Here is a 24,949-nt window from a genome sequence, read left to right on the forward strand (position 1 = left end):
GGATCACTTAAGGTCAGGAGCTTGAGACCAGTCTGGCCAACATGGTGAAACCCCATCTCTACTAAAAATACAAAATTAGCCGGGTGTGGTGGTGCATGCCTGTAATCCCAGCTACTTGGAAGGCTGAGGCATGAGAATCTCTTGAACCGGGAGGCAGATGTTGCTGTGAGCTGAGGTTGCACCACTGCACTCCGGCCTGAGCAACAGAGAGAGACTCTGGCTCAAACAAACAAACACCAAAAGTTATAAATGAATATAGTTTAAAATGTCAAATAGGCTCATTTTAAAAATCCCATGTTCTCATATTCTATCATTTCTGTCTTTCTAGGGGCAAGTATTTTGATCTCTTTTGGCTTTTAAAAAAATGTATAAGTAATATGCTTGCATTGCAAATTGTTGCATTTTCAGTTTTAGGCATTGTATATTGATTTCCCACCATGGGAGATAGGATTTGGCTTATTTGCCACTCCTACCGTATAATCTGTTTGTCGCCCTGTCTTGATTATATTGTAATTTTGTTTGGATCATCCCATTTATACCTTATTATGACTATGTAAACACTATTTGTAAGTGAGCAATGTAGTGAACTATTTTTCATTTCTTGAATACCTTTTTATTTTCCCTGTTCTGGTCATTTTCTTTTCTTTTTTTTTTTTCCCCTGTGTACTTATTTCTCATTCATTGCCAAAATTTTTTTGCCACTGTGTAAATCCCCAGATGGATAAGATGAATGTCTAAATTCATGTGCATGAGGTAATTCTGTCAATTTCATGTTCTATGAGAATTCCCTACCAGAGCCTTCTGAACTGATACTCTGCTAAACCCAAACACAGGATACTCTGTCATCTTGAGGTCTTCTTTCATTACATCTCAGATATTATTTTGCCTCTTGCCTGTGTTAATCTCATATTTCATAGGCCCATGTCCTGTTCTTTCTTAGTTTTCTCCCTCTTTTTAGTGTGGCATATCTCTTAGTAGTTCATAGGAAAAAGCTGCATGGAAGGTAATTTTTTTAATAAAGCATGCCTGAAAATGTTTTATTCTATACCCATACTTTATTTGATAATTTGGCTGGGTGTAGACTTCAACATAAGAATAATTTTCCTTTAGAATTTTGAAGGCATTAATTTTTCCATTGCCTTCTAATTATAGTGTTGTTGAAAAGTTCAAAGTTAGGCTGGTTTCCAATTTTTTTTTTCTTCCCCTTTTTAGAGACAGGGTCTCACTGTGTTACCCAGGCTGGAGTACAGTGGCATGATTATCGCTCACTGCAGCCTCAAACTCCTGAGCTTAAGCCATCCTCCTGCCTCAGCGTCCTGAGTAGCCAAGTCTAAGGCCTGTGTTATCATGCCTGGCTAATTTTGTTATTTTTTGTAGAGACAGGTTTGCTATGCTGATCTAAGCTGACCTCAAATTCCTGGCCTCAAGCAATCCTCCTGCCCTAGCCTCCCAAAGTGCTGGGATTACAGGCATGAGCCACTGCGCCCCAGACCCGTTTCTGATCTTTTTCTGTAACCTATTCTTTCCCCACCTCTCCAGAAACATGTAGGATTCTTTTTATGTGCAGTGTTCTGAAATTTTATTGCCATATGAACCAATTTTAGCCATTATATTGGGAATACAGTGGTAATCTGGAAACTTGTTCTTTACTTGTAGGAACTTGTCTTGAATTATTTCATTAATTATTTCTTATTTCCTTCCTTCTATTTTCTCTGTTCTCTCTTTGGAACTCCTATTCCCAGACTAACCCTCTAATTTTCAAACCTGTTTTCTTCCTCCTTGTCTTTTTGCTTTACTTTCTGGGAGATATCCTGAACTTTATTGTCCAGCCTGTCTATTGAGCTTTTCCTTTGTGCATCGTATTTTTACCCTCCAAGAACTTTGTGTATACATATAAAATACAGATGTTTCTTTTTTTAAAACAATAACTAGTTAATTGTTTTTGTTTCTGTTTTTGAGACAAGGCTGGCTGTCACCCAGGCTGGAGTACAGTGTCGGAATCTTGGCTCACTGCAACCTCCACCTCCCGGATTCAAGTGATTCTTATGCCTCAGCCTTCCCAGGAGCTGGGATTGCAGGCGTGTCCCACCACGCCCAGCCAATTTTTGTATTTTTAGTAGAGGCGGGGTTTCACCATGTTGGCCTGACCTCAAGTGATCCACCTGCCTCAGCATCCCAAAATGCTGTAATTACAGGCATGAGCCACCGCGCCTGGCCTTGGTTAATTGTTTTATAGTTGTACCATGGTTATAAATGATAGCTTTTTTCAGAGCCTTTGGAAATTTATCTAATTGCTGCATAATCTCTGCCTGTTCCCAGCTACCTTTTTTTTTGGTCATTTTGGTCACCATTATTCCACATTGAAGGCTTTCCTCTGATACTTGGTCGTGCTGGCATGTCTGTTCATTTTTTTAACTTATTTTAATTAATTTATTTATTTTGAGATGAAATCTTGCTCTGTCACCCAATCTGGAGTGCAGTGGCACGATCTCAGCTCACTGCAACCTCTCCTGGGTTCAAGTGATTCTCCTGCCTCAGGCTCCCGAGTAGCTGGGACTACAGGCGCACGCCACCATGCTGGGCTAATTTTTGTATGTTTAGTAGGGATGGGGTTTCACTATGTTGGCCAGGCTGGTCTTGAACTCTTGACCTTGTGCTCTGTCCGCCTTGACCTCCGAAAGTGCTGCGATTACAGGCTTGAGCCACCGCGCCCGGTCATTTTTTAAACCTGAATGTGACATCAAGCTTTATAGACCCAGTTCCAGTTTTGAATTTCTTTTTTTTTGAGCAGTTCTATCTGACTTTTGCAGGATGAAGGAAGGGCAGTTGTCCAGCTAACTAGAGAGGATGAATGGACCTGGGGATCTGATAACTTCATAAGCAGGTTTTCAAGAAATTCCCCTTGCTTTAGCTATGTTCTGTTAGCCCCACTTGTACAGGTATTTTGCATTATAAATTAGATCAGTTCTCCTATTTCACTCAGCTTCACTGCCAGTTGAGGATGCGTTTTTCTTTGGTAACTTTGTTACCACTCGTATATTTGCTTTCCAGTTTCTGCACTTTTTGTTGCCCTCCTATCTCTTTCTCCTCATTTGGGTTTATTCTTTTACAACACAAAAACAAAACAGGCAAGCAAAGAAAAATCTTTACTGACCTTTTATTGGAATTTTAGGATAGAGTAAAAGTAGATGATGTGCTAAGCTAGCAATCTCTACCAAGACCACTTTTTTCCTTTTGTTTTTATTTTATTTTATTTATGTATTTATTTATTTTTGAGATGGAGTCTCGCTCTGTTGCCCAGGCTGGAGTACAGTAGTGTGACCTCAGCTCGCTGCAACCTCCTCCTCCAGGATTCAAGCAATTCTCCTGCTTCAGCCTCCCAAGTAGCTAGGATTACAGGTGCATGCCACCACGCCCAGCTAATTATTTTGTATTTTTAGTAGAGATGGGGTTTCACCATGTCGGCCAGGCTGGTTTCGAACTCCTGACTTCAAGTGATCTGTGTGCCTTAGCCTCCTAAAGTGCTAGGATTACAGGCGTGAACTACCATGCCTGGCCTTTTTCTCCTTTTAGATCTTTTGTTTAGGCAGTTCAACTTAGCAGTCTAGAATGGGAATTTTCAAATATGGCTGCCCATTTAGAATCACCTGGAAAACTTTATTATTTACTTATTTTTTGAGATAGGGACTCACTCTGCCGCCCATACTAGAGTGCAGTGGCCCAATCACAGCTCATTGCAGTCTCAACCTCCCAAGGCTCAGGTGATCCTCCTGCCTCAGCCCCCTGAGTAACTTGGGTTACTGGCGTGTGCCACGATGACCAGCTAATTTTTGTACTTTTAGTAAGGACAGGGTTTCGCCTTGTTGCCCAGGCTTAAATGATCCACCTGCCTCGGCCTCCCAAAGTGCTGGGATTACAGGTGTGAGCCACTGCTCCTGGCCAACCTGGAAAACCTTTAAGAAATATTATATCTGGATCTCACAATTAGTGGGATTGGTTGTTGGCTAGGGTGTGGTTTTAGTTCTCCAAGTTATTCTGTTGTATAGCTGGATTTGAGAATTCTGATCTAAAAAAAAATTTTTTTTGGAACAAATGAGAAAAAGCAGCAGATTCTAAAAATATGACTTTTTTATTAGAACATCATCTGTTAAAACATTCCAGATTCTGCTAGAAGTAATAACCTTTCTCAGTGGTATTAGGAATTGAGAATGAGTTTCTCTGAAGGGTCTGTTCCTGTTTGCATTCCAACAAATGGACGCAGTATCCAAAATTAAGTCTTCATTGGAAGTGAGAAATAGTATTGTAGAAAATCAAATTAGTAGAACAGAGGACAAACTTGAGAAGCAGTCACAGAATGTACAATAAATAAATGTTAGAAAAGATAAACATTGATAATGAAAATCTAAAATAGAAATAATTTTTTTTTCTCTTGGAAAACTAAAAGACATGGATAAACAGCAGTAATCAGTGATAAAACAAACAGAAAAAACCTTTTAATATATAATGTGTTATATAACATGTATTTCTTAAACTTTGTAACTTATAAATATTAGAGGATACAGTTTATTACTATTTTTTAGAGACAGGATCTCTCTGTCACTCTGGCTGGAATGCAGTGGTACGATCATTTTTCACTGTAACCTCGAACTACAGGGCTCAAGCAGTCCTTCCCACCTCACCCTCCTGAGTAACTAGGACTGTAGGCACATACCACCACACCTGGCTGATATTTTAAAGTTATTTTTTGTAGAGACAGGGTCTCACTATATTGCCCAGGCTGGTCTCAAATTCCTGGCCTCAAGTGATCCTTCTGCCTCAGCCACCCAAAGCACTGGGTTGACAGACCTGAGCCACTGCACCTGGCCCAGTTACTTTTCAAGTGTCTGCAATATTTATAAAGCTATATATATACTTGACCGTAAACATATTAGCTAATTCAAAACAGCAGAAACTATAAAAGTTGTTGTTGTGAGTATACTAAAACAAAGATTTTTAAAATGACATTAAAAAAATAGATTATGAAAATAAGGCATTAATGAAAAGCCAAAAGAAAACACTGCATGCTTTTATCATTTAAAAAGATGAAGAACCAAGAATTTAGTATAAAATTTAAGAAAAATAGAAGTAGTATATTAAAGATAAAGGTAAAAATTATTTTTAAATTGTGTTTATATAGTGGATACTTTGCAGACATTGAAGTGGATTAGATAATTTATGTATATGTTGAAATGAAAACATGTCCTCAAAACTTAAAATCTTAATGAAAAAGCAGATTGCAAAATAATTGTATTTACACACACACACTCTTACATAGATTTATGTGTGCTTATAAGTCCCTATAGTTGTATACCAAATTTTTCATAATGTTCAGGGGTTTTCTTCATCCTGTGGGGAAGCAGCTAGATTATGGGGTAGACTTTTATTTTGTAATCTCTTGTGGTTTTAATTTTTGTTTTTTACAGTGAGTATTGCATATTTTCTATAATTGGAAATAAAAAAGATATGTTCATTTTGGGGGGGGAAGCAATATTTCACCATACGAAACTAGAAAAAATAGTTTATTACGCATTGCATGCCTGTATCAAAACATTTCATATACCCCATAAATATATACACCTGTATACCCACAAAAATTAAAAATAAAGATTTTTTAAAAATAGGAAAAAAGGTGGAATTAATAAATAAACCTAAAAAGAAAAAGGCTTATTAAAGAGGCAAAATATATAAGCTTCTTGCAGATCTGATTAAACAAAATCAACCATAGAAAGTAGATTTAAATCACATAGAAGAAATATATGTATATAAATATTAGGAGCGATACATTAACACAGTTATATGTTAATAAATTTCAGAAACCTCTATGAAGTTTCCAGATATATTAAACATTCCAAATGTTTTTTTCTACATGTATATGCAGTGAAAATAATGTATAAAATGTGATATACTGATAACTTGACAATATTATCAAAGAACTACTTTTTAAAAAAAGAAAAACTCTGGGTTTGATACATTTGCTGGTAAATTCTTCAGAACTTTTTTTGAGGAATAAACAATTTCTGTATACTACAAAATGTTCTCAGTTATTAAAAAGTAAGCAGGCCAAAGAGGAATACAAAGAAACAAAGGTAACACTTTAAAAAAAAAAAAAAAAAAGCCATCATTCAGTTTCACTTTTTGAATGTAGTTGTGTTCCTTAAAATATTAACTGGTAGAATTTATCAGAATATTGGAGGAATAATAAGATTTAAATTAGGCTAAGTCTACTGGACTAAAACCTTGATAGAGATATATATCCTCTATCCAGAAGTCATAAATAGTTCAGTATTAAGAAATATATTAATTCATCAGATGTAATAATAGCTAACATTTATTGACTGCTTACTTTGGGTTAGGTAGGCACTGTTATAAGCGGTTTTATATTTTTATTTAGTTATCAGAATAATTCTAAGGTTTCTCTAGGGTTATATTACCTAGATGAAGAAATTGAAGCATGGAAAGGTCAGACAGTGTGCCCAAGGTCACACAATTACTGAATGACAGAACTGGGGTAAGCACGCGGACTTCTGACTCCAAGAATCCATTAGCTTATTTGGAGTTTAAAGGGAAACTTTAAAAGGTTTCATAAAATTAAATGCCCATTAATAATTTTTTAAAAAAGAAGTAGAAAAAGTGTTCTTTAACATTATAGGGAATCTTTATAGTCAACAGACAGCTTTATATTTATTTATTGAAAAATTATAGCTGTATATATTTATGGGGCACAGAGTGATGTTATGATCTTTGACTACCATGTAAAATGCTTAAATCAACTAATGTATCAAGCTGATATGTTAATTTCCACAAATATTTTACATTTTTTAGGTGATGAGAACATTTGAAATTTACTCTTAGCAATTTTGAAATGTTACTAGCTATGTTCACTGTTTTGTGCAATAAGATCTTATTAGAAAAAAAAACTTATTTCTCCTATCTTCTAACCATATCTGGTAACCACCATTCTACTCTTTGTTTCTATGAGTTTGATTGTTTTAGATTCCACATATAAGTGAGAGCATGCAGTATTTGTCTTTCTGTATTTGGCTAATTTCACTTAAGAAGCATAGTATTGTCTAATTCCATTCATGTTTGTCACAAATGACAGAATCTCTCTCTGTTTTAAGGATGAATGCTTTTCCATTATGTATACTTATTTAGGACCACATTTTCTTTATCCATTCATCTGTTGATGAACACTTAGGTTGATTCCGTACTTGGTATTTTGAATAGTGCTGCAATGAACATGGGAGTGTAGACATCTCTTTGACATACTGTTTTCGAATCTTTTGGGTAAATACCTAGAAGTGGGATTGCTGGGTATTTATTTATTAGTTTAAAAAAAAAATCCTAGGCTGGGCGTGGTGGCTCATACCTGTAATCCCAGCACTTTGGGAAGCCAAGGCAAGTGGATTGTCTGAGTTCAGGAGTTTGAGACCAGCCTGGGCAATGTGGCAAAACCTCCTCTAACAAAAAAAAAAAAAAGAAAAGAAAAGAAAAAAAGAAAGAAGAACCCTAGAGGTAGTTACTAATAATGGAGGTGCATCAGAATTATTCCCAGTGGGGGCTAAACTCCCAGACATGTATGTTTTGAAGCAGCTTTGTGGGTGATTGTTAAAAACTACAGTGTTGGCCGGGCATGGTGGCTCACACTTGTAATCCCAGCACTTTGGGAGGCTGAGGCGAGTGGATCACGAGGTCAGGAGATTGAGATCATCCTTGCTAACACGGTGATACTTCGTCTCTACTAAAAATACAAAAAATCATGGCGTGGTGGCCCTCGCCTGTAGTCTCAGCTACTCGGGAGGCTGAGGCAGGAGAATCACTTGAACCCGGGAGGCGGAGGTTGCAGTGAGCCGAGATGGCACCACTGCACTCCAGCCTGGGTGACAGAGTGAGACTCTGTCTCTAAAAAAAAAAAAGGAAACTACAATGTTAAAGGTACATGAAATTTTACAGCAAAGAAGTCACCCTGGAAGATCTACAAATATTCTTGTAAAAGTTCTGGCCTATATAAGACATGAGTTAGAACTAGAGGTATAAATGTTAGAAAGGAAAATTAAATTTTTCCTTACTTGTGGTTAAGGGAAGGTTTATCTGCAAATCCTAAGGAATTGGCTATAAAACTAGGGTTAAGTTCAATTTGAGTGGCAAAATAGAGCTTAGAAGAACAAAAACTGAAATTATGTAATAACCACTTTGAATAACAACCAAAATGAGAGTCCATGCAAAATATAAATATTAAAAAGTTAGAAATACTCATTTTTGCTCAATTTTATCTTTTGAATTTGATTTAAAAGTAAAAATTAACTAGAAAACTATTAAAATTCTTCCTATTTCTTACCCCATTCTCTGTCTCTCATAGGTAATCATTTTTAATTAATTTCAGTTTATCCTTCTGGTTTTCTTTTCTTTTCTTTTCTTTTCTTTTCCAAAAAAAGCCAGTAGCTTTATGTATTATTACTTCCTCTCTTACACAGAAAGTAGCATACTGTATTTTTTTAATCTTGTCGTTGTCACTTTAATGATGTATCTTAGAGAGATCACTCCCATACCAACACATAGAAATCATCTTCATTCTTTCTTTGGTTTTAGGGTATTCTATGAATGTTTATTCAATCATTCTTCTATTGGTAGGTATTTTACTAAGAATGACATTAATGGGAACAGTGTAACTAATCTATGATAGAAATAAAACCTTGAAGATATGAATAAATGGACACAGGTGCAATAGTCCAAGACAGGAAGGTTAAAGATGTAAATATATCAGCTCTCAAAATAATTCATAGGTTTATTGTAATTCTATTCAAAATACTATTGAGCTTTAAAAATCATAACCAAAAGATTTGGAAATTCATCTAGATGAATTAAAAAAAATGGATAGAGAAAAACCTAACTATAAGATAATGAAACAGTGAAGCTATAACAAAAAATAGAGTACCAGCACCAGGATAAAAAAGATAATTGGGAACGTGGTCCAGAATGAAACATACAGGACATAAGGATTTAATATATGATAAAAGAAGCACACATATCCATAGGGAAGGGAAAGTTTATTTAACAAATGGTGTTAGTGTAACAGTAAGTAATTTGGAGTACTGAAATTTAGATTTTTTAAATGTGAACTAAAATTCCAGATATATTAAATAATTACATAGAAACAATAAGCCAAAAAATTAATTGTGTATTTATTGAATTTATGCAAAGGAACAGCTAAGTTCAGAATTAGCAGAAGAATTTAAAAGGAGATTGTTGACAGATTGGACCACATAAAAATCTTTTATATCACCTAAAAATGTAGCCCAAATGAGATTTAAAAAATTGTAGCAGACTGGAGGAAATATTTGTAGCAAATTTCCAAGGTTTTAATATTCTTGTATATGAAACCCTTATGCAAATACATAAATAGGCATAGGACAAGACTGGACAATTAGTTAAATAGGAAATTCAGCAAATAACAAAACATGGAAATATTTTAGATGCGAATTAAACTTCTCAAGAGTTACCAGGATCCATTCATTAAATTAGCAGCAACTCCCATGCTGGCCAGAGTGTAATCACTAGATGCATAAATTGCTGATGGTCTTATATGTAAAACAACCATTTGAAAAGCACTCTTGCGATGTGTCAGGATTCATAAAAATCTTCATACTTTTTGACCCTGAAATCTCACACCTGGGAATTGATCCAAATAAAATAATAACCTGCCCCCCTTCCAAAAAACAAACCTTTAAGCCCAAAGATATCCACAGAGTTGTTTCAAATAGTGAAAAATTAGAAATAACCTAAATGACTAATCAGGGGAGTAATTAAAATGTTCATATGTCCCCTGAGAGAATACAGTAATTAAAAATGGTAATAGAGACTGCAATTGAAAATGTAATAAGGGTAATTTTTTTAAAGCAAGCTTTCGTATTGTATCTATAGTTTGATATGAGAATGACTGGAAGGAAATAGATAAAAGTCATAAGCAGTTACAATAAGAGGATAATAGGTAATTCTTTTCCAATTTTCTGTGATCCAGTGTAATGCAAGGCTGCACTGGTAGGAGTACAGCACCGAGATCAAGAGAGCTAATAAACCTGTGTTATGAGAGGAACACGGACTTTGGAGGCAGGAGATGTACAGATTGAGTCCCAGTTCTGAGTTTTCTACTTACAAATTTGAAGGCTTGACAAGTTAGTAATTACTCTGAACCTCAATTTCTTCATCTGAAAAATGGTCTGATAACATTGTCTTCATGATTATTGTATGGATTAACTACTAGAAAGTAGTTAATGAAAGTAGTGTTCTACTGACATCACATCTGGAAGAATATATCAATCAACTTAGAAGCAACCTTAGATCTCAATGGCTAACAACTATTAGAAACAACTAAAGAAGATTTGGGCATGTAATCCCAGGACTTTGGGAGGCCAAGGTGGGAGGATTCTTGAGGCCAGGCATTCCAGTTCAGCCTGGGTAACACAGCAAGACCTCATCTCTACAAAATAAAAAATAAAAAAAATTAGTCGGGCATGGTGGCACCCACTATTGTAGTGCCAGCTACTGTAGAGGCTGAGGCAGGAGGATTGCTTGAGCACAGGAGTTTGAGGCTGCAGTGAGCTATGATCATGCCACTGCACTCTAGCGTGGGAACAGGGCAAGACCCTGTCTCTAAAAAAGAAAGAAAAAATAACCAAATAAATAAAGCTTCTTTCCCACTTATGTTACTTAACTAGCTGTAGGCTGTGACTCTGCTATATGTTTTGTTTGCTCTGGGATCAAGGCAGAGGGGAAACAAAGACAGTAAAACCTTAGGTGCCTCTTGAACTGCTTGAAAGTGGTACGCTACCACTCCTATTTCATTGACCAAGGGTAATGTCCATGGCCCTGAACATTATCCTCCCATTGGGATAGGCCAATACAGAAGGGCAACACATATTTTGAACAAATGATATGTGCTGTGACAGTGCTGTCCAGTTCTGTCACTTTATTTATTTATTTATGAATGAATGAATGAGACGGAGTTTCACTCTTGTTGCCCAGGCTGGAGTGCAGTGCGGCGATCTCGGCTCACTGCAACCTCTGCCTCCCAGGTTCAAACTATTCTCCTGCCTCAGCCTCCCAGGTAGCTGGGATTACAGGCGCATGCCACCACACCTGGCTAATGTTTGTATTTTTGGTAGAGACAGGGTTTCACCATGTTGGCCTGGCTGATCTTGAACTCCTGACCTCAGATGATCTGCCCGCCTCAGTCTCCCAAAGTGCTGGGATTACAGGCGTGAGCCACCATGCCCAGCCAGTTCTGTCACTTTAATAAGGGTGTAACAACCTGGGGTACGTCTGGAGGAGGAAGATTTGGACAGTGAGTAATTCTGAAATCTACTAAAATACAGTGGGAAGAGTCATTGGAAAGGGAGGGGCATATTAAGTCTCTTCAAATATTTGAAGAATGGCTGTCACTGGATGGTGAGATTAGTTCAGTGCTGTGTGGCATCAGTGGGTGGAAGTTACGGCCTCATATATTTTGACTCAGTATAGTGGTAAGGAGAAAAGTGAGAAGAAAAGGAAATTATTGGTTGTTTTCAATATGTTACTTATTTACATTCTTCAAAATAATCCTATCAGAGCGTGTATGTTTCTGTGTTTAAATATTGGAAGAAAGATTCAGAGTGAATGAATACCCAAGGTCACATGGCACGTAAGTGGCAAAACCGGTTTGGAATCCAGGTCTGTGTAATCTTGTCCCTTTCTACAATATTCTACTACTCTCTGTTGGGCTGCAAGCATTTTTACAATTAAACTGTTCATCACCAGTCATCGTCTGCCTGACAAAGTAAAGGCCACATCTCACACATGTCTAAAAGGGTTCAAACAGAGAATGAATGGAAAGGTTGAAAGGAAGGTTGAACTCTAGATCAATGATCTGCAAACTTATTTGATCATAAGTACCTCTTAGCAAAGTACTTGTACATACTATATATGTAGCTTATACATAAACTATTGTACTCATATGTTGTAAAGCATATAGGACATTCCCAGTACAAAGAAATGGTAAACATTTGGGATGATGTGTGTGCTAATTCCCTTGATCTGATCGCTATATACTGTATGTGTCAAAACATCACCATGAACCCCATTAATATGTATAATTATTATTTGTCAGTTAATTTTTTTAACCTATAGGAAAAATGAGTTTAAAAAGATTAAGATTTTATATAACATTTTAGTTTTTTTATAAATTAGATTTCAGGTTTTATGTAAAATCTCATCTTTATAAAACTTTGTTTTGCAGATAGATACTTTTTTCTGTATCCCTGTGGATTGTCTTTTGTACCCATGGAAATGTATACCCCCAACATTGGAGGTCATTGTTTTGGATGATTTTGTAAGACTCATTTCAGTATGAAGATTCTGTAATTCTTTTTGTCCAGAATTTTTTTGAAAGGGCTAATGGTAGCTTACTTCACTTTCAGAAAGGTTTTTAAATAGTTTTATCTAAAACCAAAACTATAGACTTCACTGTCATTTGTAACAGCAATTAAGCCCAAAAACTACAAAGTGTGAAAGGTGCTATTCTAGATAAACAGTAGCAACCCCATGAGCATTACCATGTATATATAAATGGAGATGGAAGTAGGGGCTATTATTAAGTAAGAAACCTGATTTTTATTTGTGACATAAGAAATAGCCTCGTTATTTTAGTTATATCTTCTCTTTCTAAACCTATATATATCCAAAACTTACTGTAGTCATATATTCTAAAATGCATCTGAAATTTTGCCTAGAGAGTAATATGAATTTTTGGACTTGAGAAATTATTTTAGCACTTTTTAAAAATAGAGCCAAATATTTAAATTAGGCTAAGTCTACTGGACTAAAATCTTGATAGAGATACATCCTCTAAGAAGCAAAGAAGTTAGTTACTTGCATTGCCTGACAGAGAGAAATGTTAGCTGGTTTTCTACATTCTGGGCCTTAGTTATTGGCATTGCCAGGTTGATGTTTCACAATTAAGACAACTTTTTCTGTTAGTGACTGCTCCTTGGTGATAGATTCTTTAAGAAAAAGCCATCCTAGAACACATAAAGCAGAAAGCAAACCTAGCCTTTTAAAGATACTGTTAATGTTGAGATAGAATTCTAGATCAACAGTGCTCTTTTCTATTTCTTTCTCTTAATGATACGTTTGGTATCGACTTTTTGACATGACATATTGCAGTTTGGTTGGAAGTTGTAAAGGAAGTGTTTCTTGTAAGTATGATCAAACTCAGTTTAAGCAAGAGATTGAAACAGCCAACTTCAGCTGCTTATTCAGCGCAGGCCTTAAGTGCCCCAGAAGCCGATAGTTTCTTAATAATAACTCTTAGTGATCATTTTCTTCTAGAAAATTACCCTGGAAAAGTAGTATAAATAGTTTAATCTGGTATTTCTTAAAATTTTGTATTCCTTTACTCATTCAACAAATAAATAGTATTCAGTGCTTCTTTGTGCCAAGCACTGAGGACTCATTAGTGAGCAAAAGGGATATTAACCACTGTTTAAAAAAAAAATGTATCTAACATGTACTAAAAGCCAATGGATGTGGTGATGCATGCCTGTAGTCCTACCTACTTAGAAGGGTGAGGCAGGAGGATCACTTTGAGCCCAGGGGTTTGAGTTTGTGCTATAATGGTGCCACTGTACTCCAGCCTGAGCAACAGAGCAAGACCCTGTCTCTTAAAAAAGCAAACAAAAAGTTTAATGGAACTATTGTTGCTCATAACGGCATACTTTAGAACCCCTGCTCTAGCCTGACTGTGCTTACCTACCTGCTTGCATGCGTTTCTCTTTCTTCCCACCTCTCTTCCCCTCCCTTCCTTCCTTTCTTAATTCTCTTCTGTTTTTTACAACTCTTTTCCTTCTTTGAGTTAGTGACAATAAGCAAATTTTGAACTCATCTAAGATTAGGAGAAAAACTGTATGTGATATTTATTGTATAAAACTTGCATGGTAGAGTTAAACAGGAGATGATAAAATTCTTAATTTACTTTATAAACCAAATGTCATCTCACCTGTCTAGCTCACAAGGTGGGTATGTTTGTTACTTCTTCCAGAAACCATGTCTCTTTAAATGGGTTTGTATCATTCTATTTTAAATAAAATTCGTATGTTTTTATACAAGTGTGCTCTTTAGATGCAAACGTTTATATGATTAGATAAATTTTCCTTAGTCTTTCTTTGATTATGTATTGTCTGAATTTGAATCCTGATATGTTATTCTGGAATTAGCCATTTTTGTTTCTATTTCTGTTTGTTATGTTACAATTAGTGTATTTCTTATTTTTCAGTGCTTTAATTGCCTTGTTATCTAAACTCTAGAATATATACCAGTTAATTAAAGACGTGTGTTTTTTTTTTGCTTTTGTCTTTACTGGCGAATTTAAAGGTAATTGAAAGTATAATTCTTGTCTTCTTTAGCATCAGACAACAGTCAGCGCTTTCGAGAAACCTGTTTTGCATTTGCCTTGACACCACAACAAGTGCAGCAAATCAGTAGTTCCATGTAAGTTGTCGTCAAGTGTAACTTGAAGTTTGACCTTTGAATCCAGTAGTCTATAATAAATGATTTTAAAAAACAGTGATTGGTGAGTTAGTATTTGTGTGATGCAAATATTAGTAATGAAAATATAGTGTGTTAGTTACTCTAAGAACAGTTATATTTATGATAATTTGAAAAACTTTTCTGGAGTAACAATGTCTTTGAATGAACTTTCATGCAAATACTTTAAAAGTAATTGTAATTCCTATTCTGTCTCTTCTAGGGATATTTCTGGGACCAAATGTGACTTCACAGTACAGGTCCAGTTAAGGTACAGTGCTGACTATAGGATATATTCAAAGTTTAAAAGATAATATTCCTTTTCACAGTACGGATCCAGTTAAGGTACAGTGCTGACTATAGGATATATTCAAAGTTTAAAAGATAATATTCCTTATCAGGAAGGGGAAATGGAAAAAAAATTTTAAGGAATAAGAGGAAATCTACCTGATTTTTCAATAAGTGTATTGAAAATATTAGGTTTAGATATTTGGGTGAGGGAAAACATTCTCCTGTTATGAGATATTCTAATTTTCATCCAATTTAGATTTTTCCCCTGCCCGCCCACCCCCCAGTTTAGATTTCAATATAGCAAGTCATGTTCTATATATCTAACCATATTTGATTGCCCTCAGTTGGTTGAGAAGCTCCAGCTAATGATATCTTACAATATCATATCAAGTTTTATGAAAGCATGGGCCTTATCTCCATAAGAGGCAAAGTACTGTGGATAAGGAATTAGTACTTAAGTCTACAGTATGTCATGGACTAACAAACATCAAAATATTCTAATTTGTTTTGTTCTGTATTTTAAATAATTTAAATATGCTCTAATTTAGGATCCATTTGAGACATCTCTTAAAAATGTTCAAAGACTAATGGGAAATTTTCCAACATGGATTCACAACCCCTTATTGAGTTTCTTTTCTTAGCCCATTCATTTGTCTTAGAATATCTAAGAAATATTTTGTATTATTTCTCTCCCTTATATATCTCCCTTTTATATACACATATATATATATATATCTCCCTTAAATAAACCATCATATTATGCTTTATTATTCGATTTACCAACTTAAATGTCCACACTGTTGGAATAGGGATGGAAGAGAAAATATAAGACAGTTGTTTTCCTCAGTAAGCTGTTTTCCCTATAATTGTCAGGAGGATAAATCAAACAGATAGCCTTGTCTCAATAATCAGATACTAAGTTATATGTACAAGTTACAAATACACTAGGAGGCTAAAAAAGGGATTAATCTAAAACACCTGTTCAGCACTTCATGGAACCATGTGAAAACCTCTCATCTAAGCTTTGAAATAATAAGGTAAAAACAGTGAGAAAGCAGAGTTGAAGTCGAAAGTTGAGTTGAAGATTCTCAAGAGGATATGACTATACTTAATAACTTTTATACCATAAAACAGTATGACAGGACCTTACTGCAGTAGACTAGTGATAATCTAAGTTTCAGTTTTGGAAGGCACTTCTGAAGATGATTCTGTATAAAAGGTATATTTTATGTCGGCCAGATTGTGATAATGACTGAAGAAATTAAAGGACAAAAATAAGATGTCTCCATAGTTAATTATGTATTGCTGTAGTCTTCTTTACTTCCTGCCTCAACAGTTTACATTTTGCTTGTGCTGATACTTGACATTATCCTTTAAATCAGTGGTTTTCAAACTTGTTGCATGGAGCCACCCTTAGGGGTTCATACTCTTCTGCCATCCTCCTCTTCTCTCCTAAACACATACACAGTCTGAACCAAAGTGGGGCTTCTTTTATCTCTTTTATCTGTTTTGCATGTTTGACTCTGGGTTAATTTTTGCTTAAAGACAGGGTCCCAAGACTAAAATAAAGTTTAAAAACCGTAGCTTTAGAATAAAAGATCTAGTTACTAAGTATTTTGTATTAATATACATACATTCTTTAAAGCAGCAACAGGTGTGGTCCACATTTTGAAGTAAGGTTGTCTAGATAGATCAGCTATAATTCAGAGATTCCAAGGGTATCTTGATGACTGCTATTTTAATTGAAATGTATCTCCAGGACTTGGAAAAAAAAAAAAAGAACCATGTTGTGTTATATTTGGTAATTGTTAGGTGGTTCTTTGTGTTTTAATAAAACAGTTCATCTCTCTCCCTGCCCCACGTTGCTAGGTCTGCAACCATAGTGTATTATTTAAGTTAGGAGTGTATGCCTATCTGCTATCCTAATTAGAAATGTTTATCTAAAGCATAAAAATAATTAGTTGAGAATTAGGATCCAAGTTTTCTTTATTAGACACCTAGTCTGTTTTCATTTATGTTGTGCCTCCCTGCTCCACTCCCTCCTCTCTGCCCCATGAACCACTTCACAGAAACTTTCTGCTATTCCTTTTTTTCTTTTTTCTCTTCAGTTCATTAGGATGATTTAGATTGTTGAATAGACACTGTCTTGTCATTTAAATTACTCTTTTCCTATAGGAAAGGGTTCAGGCAGCCAGGGTCCATGTTTTAAATTGATCACTGCATTGGAATAATTATTTAAAAACTGTGACATCCTTTTAACTATTGCAGCCTAAAGAATTAGCCTGTAATGGAAGGTTCTGCTGGGGTTAGGAGTGGTCCTGTGAGCTTTGACATCTGTTTGCTAAGTATATTTCTAGAAAATCTTTGTAGATCAGTAAATCTTAACTTTTTTATGGATCCCTGATCACTTTGAGAATTTGATAGAAGCTGTGAATGGTTTCCCTATAAAACTGAACATGTATATGTACTCAAAATAATTTACATATAAAATTGTTTTATATTGTGCACTATCCCCGTACTCAGATTTCATGGCCAGCAGGTTAAGACCCCATACCGCAGGTGTTGAGAGGAGTTGTTGGCACATGAGGAATATTTCACAGATTTCGGAGATAGGGTTCTCCCTACTATGTAACTCAGGGGTGCTATTAGCATTCTATAACAGTGCAGTGAGCCTTAGGTGTATATTGAGAATAGGTATTAATAAAGAATAAATACCTTAAATAGCAAAATAGTAATAAGAGTGAATAGACTGAGAATTTATGAATTATGTATCTATCCTTGATTTTTCCAAAAGACTGTGCATTTAATTTAGAAATATTTTTATAAGTTTCTAAAATAGTATTCTAAATTTATGTGGCTATAACACAAATAATATTCAATATCTTCAGTTCTCAAAAAATAAGGAGTACTTTGGCTTACTGATCCTGGGGATGGACTTAAAAGCATTCTCAGTATTTTCTGCTAAGAACCAGAAAAGTGTTTCATAGGCAAATAAATTTGGAAAATACTGCATACAAGTGCTAGGTCTTCCTCTTAAAGATTTATAATGCTTAGTAGCCTATTAAAAGCTCTGAAAAGTTCTGTATTAAGGAAGCTTAATTTAATTGTTTTGATTCAGAATTTCTTAATTTTATTTGACTAACGAGCCTTTTTTTCTTTTAACATCTGTTAATCACTGAAGAAACTAGTGCTTCTCAGAACATGCTTAACCAAATAATTGGCAATATCACAAAGACAACTACAGGGTGATAGGCATGATTACCACAACTCTACATTGACAGAATTATTTATTTTAAACCTATTTACGTATGCTTATTAATAGGGTGAAAAGTCCAGTTTTTATAGTTTTCCCTTTTGGTTGTTTTTAAATTTACCATCTTTTAAATTTATCTATTTAACAATAATACTAATGAAGTCATCCTTTAATAAAGGAAATTAAACTTGTCCTTTATTGTTTAGGTTTTGTTTATCAGAAACCAGTTGTCCACAAGAAGATCACTTCCCACCCAATCTTTGTGTGAAAGTGAATACAAAACCTTGCAGCCTTCCAGTAAGTCCTAAAAGCTATTTTTTAAAATTCATTGCCAACATAACTATCAAATAAGTCATCACAACTGTTGTTAAATCATAGTTTTTCCTTAAGAAAACATTTTTATTTTGGATATATATTCATTGACTGGGTGAAACACTTGTACCAACTATGTACAGTTAGCAGCAGTGACATTAGCTTTGTGGACATAGGATTTGGAGTTGGGTATGGTAGCTTTAGTGTTGTACTGGATTTTGGGGCGAAGTTTTTTCAACAAAATCTCAGCTGTGTTCATGTGAGTCTATAAGCCTATGGTAGAATGGAGATTTGAAGAATGCTATGTCTTAAACAGGAGCTAAGGGTGAGGACTGTTTTTGGTGCCCTTGAAATACTACTCATGTACCTATCTAAGCTTGTTATGAATTCATCCTGATTTTTAAATTTAAGAGATTTTGAATTTTCATCACTAATAGTTTTCTCAGGTTTACTATAAGGAGAGTATAAGGTTGTTTGGAAAAATAATAACACAAGAAACTTGTAAATGTTTGCTTCTCTACTTTTTAATGAAAACATTCATATTTTCTAGTATGCAGTTTGTAGGGGGTTTTTTCTTAAGGAATGGAAGTCAAAAATGATTGTGGAAATAATAAGTATAAATAAATTACCTTTCATTTTTAGGGTTACCTTCCACCTACAAAAAATGGCGTGGAACCAAAGCGACCCAGCCGACCAATTAATATCACCTCACTTGTCCGACTGTCCACAACAGTACCAAACACGATTGTTGTTTCTTGGACTGCAGAAATTGGAAGAGTAAGTAAATTTTTGTTTCTACCAGATTTTTGTATTATAAGGAGGGGTTAATCACCATGCCTACCTGAATTTATATGTAAATTATGTAAAATGAGCTGCAAAAGGATTTATTTTTGTCTCACAATGAATTTTCAACATGTTTCCATTTGAAAAATGGGATTATGAAGTATCCAGTGTTTTATAACCTGGCCCTTTTACTCCACAATTGATCATAAATGCCCTCCTGTATCATCACATGTTCTTCTGCATTATTTTAAGTGATGATATCATATTCCAATATGAGTATGCCATAAATTTGCCTGTTCCCTACTATTGAGTATGTTACTTGATTTATTGATTGATTCATTGGTATGTCAAAGAACATTTCGAAGACCATCTTAGTAGCTATAACTTTGCATGCATATGATAATTTCCTTAGGGTAAATTCTCAGAAGTGGGATTGCTGAGTCAAAGAGCCTACAGAATTTTAAGAAATTTTGTGTACATCGACAGATTACCTTCTCCAAAGATGTTGTACAAATTTATTCTCTGACTTTCAGTGTTATTTGCGTGCTCGTTAACACTATTATCTTCTTTGAAATTTTTACCAATTTTGTTAGGTAAATAATGCCACCACTGTGTTTTAATTAGTACTTTTTTCATTATTACTGAGATTGAATGTTTTATATTTGTGATTACATTTTAAAACTGTATCTGTGTCTGTTTCTCTATTGCTGTTTTTGTTATTGATTATGAGATCTTCATATAGTAAAACTTAACTCTGTTTCATGTTACAAATATTTGTTTCCAGTTTGTTGGCCTTTTATTTTTATGTTATTTAATATGCAGAATATTATTAATATTATGTAATATTGGCTACACAAAGTTTTCGTGTAGCCAAAACTTAACCAGTTATTTCCTTTATATAGTCTTTTCTCGTCTCCATCATGCTTTGCCTATCTGCCTTTCCCAAGCTATGGAATTATTTGTTTATTTTCTTCTAGACTTCTAAGGTTTCATATTTTACCTTTAAATATTTAGTTCATATTAAATATATGTGTGATGTGAGGTAAAAATTGCTTTCTTTCACTTTTTAAATAGCTGGTTCTAACACTGTTAACTAAATAAATGTTGATTCTGAAGCCACCATTGTTATATATTTAACTTTTACATATCCTGAGTGTGTTTCTGATCTTTTTCTATGTTGTTTCTTAGTCTAACATTCTTTTTTGGGACAATTTTCATGATATGAACTCATATGTATCCACCAGTTCATTTGAAATTTATTGAATGCTTACCATGTGTCATCTACTATACTCAAAACTGGCAGTACCATAGGGAGGGAAAAAAGTTCATTTTCATGAGGCCTGTGATGTAGGGGCCTGGTGGACACATACGAAGAATGTGAACTTACTTATAAGTACTATAAAAGAGAAGCACATGGTGATTTTACAGTGTATCAAAGGGCACTTTGAACGAGAGAGAGCAGTCAGGGAGGGCTTCCCTGAGGAAGCAGTGACTGAGCCAAGAGCTGAGAAAAGAGTTGCAATCAGGTGAAAGGTTCAGAGGAAACTACCCACACAACAGCCCAGTGGTAGGAGTGAGCCTGGTTTTTACAAGAAGCTGAGAGGGATTCACTGACTAGAGTGCAGAGAATGGGGAAGAGTGGTATATGAGATGTGGCTAGAGGGGTAAGATAGGACTAAACCATTCAGGGCATTGTAGGTAATGTTAAAGTTAAGGATTTTCTTTTTCTTTTTCTTTTTTTGAGACAGAGTCTCACTCTTGCCCAGGCTGGAGTACAGTGGCACAATCTCGGCTCATTGCAACCTCCGTCCCCTGGGTTCAAGCAATTCTCCTGCCACAGCCTCCCGAGTAGCTGGGATTACAGGCACCTGCCACTGCACCTGGCTAATTTTTGTATTTTTAGTAGAGATGGGGTTTCACCATCTTGGCCAGGCTGGTCTTGAACTCCTGACCTTGTGATCCACCTGCCGTGGCCTCCCAAAGTGTGGGATTACAGGCATGAGCCACTGTGCCTGGCCAGGATTTTCTCTTTTTAAGCAGAAAGTTTATAGTGCTGTATTTCTTTTTAGAAAAGATCACTCCTTGGAGTGGTAAATAGTTTAAATGGAGACCAGAATCGTGCAGAAGGACATCTCTTAGGAGCCAGCTCTTGTGGAAGTATTAGTGAAATGGTATCTTTGTCTAGAGTGGTGGTGATAGAAATGGAGGTAAGTAGGGGCATCTGCAGGATTGAGTGATGAATTGAAAGTCGAGGGCTAAGAGAAAGGGAGATGTGACTGATGAGTCCTTGGTTTCTGGGTGGGTGGCTAGGCAAATGATATTGCTGCTGAGATAGAGGAAACACTGGAAAAGGACTGAGTGTGGGTGTGTTTTGTTTTGTTTTTGTTTTGTTTTACTTTGAAGAATGGGCATTGGAGGACAAGATGGAGAAAATTATGAATTTACTTTTGAAACTTTTGAGTTTGAAATGCCTGTGAGACATCCTGAATAGGCAGTGGGGCAGATAGGCTTAAAGGATACATTTGGGCTAGAGGGAAAAAATGTGTGAGTCATCTGCATATTGGTGGTTATTGGAACCACACTGGCAGGGCTAACATTGATTCTCCTGCATTACTTTTTTTTTTTTTTTTAACATTCTTTCTTCCAGATAAAGTAGAATTACTTTATCACATTTCTTTTCCTCGCTCCTGTACCCCATTTGCACATCTTTCTGAGAATTTGGATGAGATTTCTTTAAAGTTATAGATTAAGTTAGGGAGAATTTATTTACAATATTTAATATAACCATTCTAGGAACTGTATTTTCAAATCTTCTTTTATGTTCCTCAGCAATTTAATAGGTTTCCTACAATTCCTGCATATTTTTTGCTAATTCCTATGTTGGTTGTTATTATTACTGCTATTATAAAAAGAGATCTTTTTTTCTGTTATATTTTCAAAGTATTTATTGTTGGTTTACTTAAAAACTAGTTATTTTTAATATTTATTTCATAGCTAAATTCATATATTGGTTCTATTAGCTTTTTAGATGATTTATTGGTATTTCTATGTTGACAGTTTTGAGTTTTAGGTATGTCATATAAATTATATTACCCTAATACTTTTGTCATTTATTTCTTGTTCTACTACCTAGAACTTTGTAAACAGCGTTAAACAATGCAGGCACTAGTGGACATATTTGACTTGCTCCTTATGTTAATGAGAATACTGCTACTGTTACAACATTATTATAATGTTGCTATTAATTTTGATAGAATATTATATCAATGTATTTCTATATTTCTCTTACTGGATTTTTTTTTAGAAATGGATTTTGAATTATATCAAAATTCTTTTTGACATCTCTCAGGGTTATATTTTTTTCCTTTAACTCATATGTCACCATTAGGTTTTTAAAATCCTTTTAAATATTTTATTTCTAGTGTACCTTGGAGTTCCCTTTTTCCTCCTTTTTGGGGGAAGTTTTGAAAATGTTTTGTTTTTGTGTATGAAAAGAATAGCTCACCAAGGAAGAAGGGGAGTGTTTTTGGTGAAATAGGAAAGAAGTCTGAAACTGTAGGAGAGGAGGGGAATATGGCCGCTGATAAAAAGCACTAGAGGAGGGGGGAAATACTCTTCCATAGGAAGGCTTCCAACTACAAAGATTTGAAGACATTTTTCTGGGGAAGTAAAACACTAAATCAGCATTATTTTCCAAAGCCCAGAAAATAACTTAATAGATTGTTTTTAAATTACTGTTTTAATTCAGCTTGTGAAGATATTCTGAATAGTTCATGTAGAATATCTTACTATTTTGCAGATACTTTTGTATAAATAGTTGCCAGTGAGAAATGTTGCAACTGTGTCTTTTCAAATGAAATAAATAGGAGAGCTAGTATAGCGCCTGAAAGAAGTAAGTGAGTTATATTGTAACTTCTTGCTCTACCTCAGGGTAATCACTGCTTTTAGCATTTATTAAACTCTCATTATTTGTAGAGAAATTATTTAGATGTAGGTTGAGTATTCCTAATCTGAAAATCTGAAACACAAGATGCTCTAAAATTCAAAACAGGATGCTCAAAGGAGATACTTGTTTGAGCATTTCAGACTTCAGATTTTCAGATTAGGGATGCTGAACTGGTAAGTATAATGCAGATATTCCAAAATCTGGAAGAAAAAAAAAATTCAGAGTCCAAAATACTTATAGTCCCAAGCATTTCGGATCAGGGATACTCAACTTGTACTAGTGTAAGGGGCACATAATGAATAGAGTATATTTCAGTTATAGAGAAAGTATCTCGTGAACTTGACAAATAATTTTTAAGACTTTTGAAAAAGCAATAAACAAAACTATCAGTATATTATAATATAATATAGTATAATATATATCAGTAGTTGGAATTAGTATTTGAAGGATTAGCAGGAACAATAAAATACTGTCTACCTAGAAAAGAATCTCTGTCACTATTAAGCTTTGGTGGGGTTTTTTTTGCTGCTGAACCTCTTTCATATGATGTAAAAATTTCATTTTATATTACCAGTACAAGTGGCATTTGTTAGTACCACATTCTTTTTGCTGCTTTTATTTTATTTTATTTTTCTATTTGGTTACATGTTTCAACTAGAGTGAGCATACCTTTTCACTGAACTTGTTGCAGTTTCTGCTTGATCTCTGCTTAAATATTTATATAAAGCCTTAGGGTAATTCCAAGTTCTGAAGATTCAAGTTGTCAATACATAGTTTCACATTGTTAATTAGCATTTCTCCAGTTTCTGTCATACTTGAAGCATTAAGCAAGTAAATAATAATGGTGAATAAGATTTTTTTCTAAAAGAAGCTTTTCAGTTGGGCCCGGTGACTCATGCCTGTAATCCAAGCACTTTGGGAGGCTGAGGCAGGCGGATCACTTGAGGTCAGGAGTTCAAGACCAGCCTAGCCAACATGGTGAAACCCCATCTCTACTAAAAACAAAAAAACAAAACACACACACACACACAAAAATTAGCTAGATATGGTGGTGCACACTTGTAGTCCCAGCTACTTGGGATGCTGAGGCAGGAGAATCACTTGAACCCGGGAGGTGGAGGTTGCAGGGAGCCGAGATTGCGCCACTGCACTCCGGCCTGGGTGACAGAGCGAGACTCTGTCTCAAATTAAATAAATAAATAAACAAATAAAGCTTGTCAATGCTATATCAGATTAGTATGTTGTATGCTCTAAAATTTAGGAATTTTTTTTTTTTTTTTTTTTTTGGTGGGGGGAGACAGAGTCTTGCTCTGTCACCCAGGCTGGAGTGCAGTGGCGCCATCTTGGCTCACTGCAAGCTCTGCCTCCCAGGCTCACGCCATTCTCCTGCCCCAGGCTCCCAAGTAGCTGGGACTACAGGCGCGTGCCACCACACCCGGCTAGTTTTTTGTATTTTTAGTAGAGACGGGGTTTTACCACGTTAGCCAGGATGGTCCCGATCTCCTGACCTCGTGACCTACCCACCTCAGCCTCCCAAACTGCTGGGATTACACTCATGAGCCACTGCACCCGGCTGGGAAAGTTTTAATGTTACTTGTTCCTCATTAATGTGAAATTTATTAATGAAGGTAAATTAGCTTTTTTGACACTTCTTTTTCCTCCCTCTCAGAAAATGTGTAGCATGTAAACACAGATAGCTTTCCGAACTTTAAATAAAAATATGACCTTCCAGAGAGTATTGTAGTATATATTCTGTCAAAAGAGGGGAG

At 35.3% G+C, this 24,949-nt stretch overlaps 1 protein-coding gene across 2 annotated transcripts in view; it reads left to right on the forward strand.

Annotated features, from left to right (window-relative positions):
* PIAS1 (protein inhibitor of activated STAT 1) overlaps nucleotides 1–24,949 on the forward strand; it is a 134,325-nt gene that overhangs the window by 70,325 nt on the left and 39,051 nt on the right. For both annotated transcript variants that reach the window (XM_034939007.3, XM_034939008.3), the window contains exons 3-6: nucleotides 14,475–14,559; nucleotides 14,819–14,866; nucleotides 18,346–18,436; nucleotides 19,094–19,228. In XM_034939007.3, coding sequence (XP_034794898.1) covers nucleotides 14,475–14,559; nucleotides 14,819–14,866; nucleotides 18,346–18,436; nucleotides 19,094–19,228 — 359 coding nt within the window. The remainder of the gene's footprint in view (nucleotides 1–14,474; nucleotides 14,560–14,818; nucleotides 14,867–18,345; nucleotides 18,437–19,093; nucleotides 19,229–24,949) is intronic.

The sequence above is a fragment of the Pan paniscus genome, chromosome 16, assembly GCF_029289425.2.
Source record: "Pan paniscus chromosome 16, NHGRI_mPanPan1-v2.0_pri, whole genome shotgun sequence".
Lineage (NCBI taxonomy): Eukaryota > Metazoa > Chordata > Mammalia > Primates > Hominidae > Pan > Pan paniscus.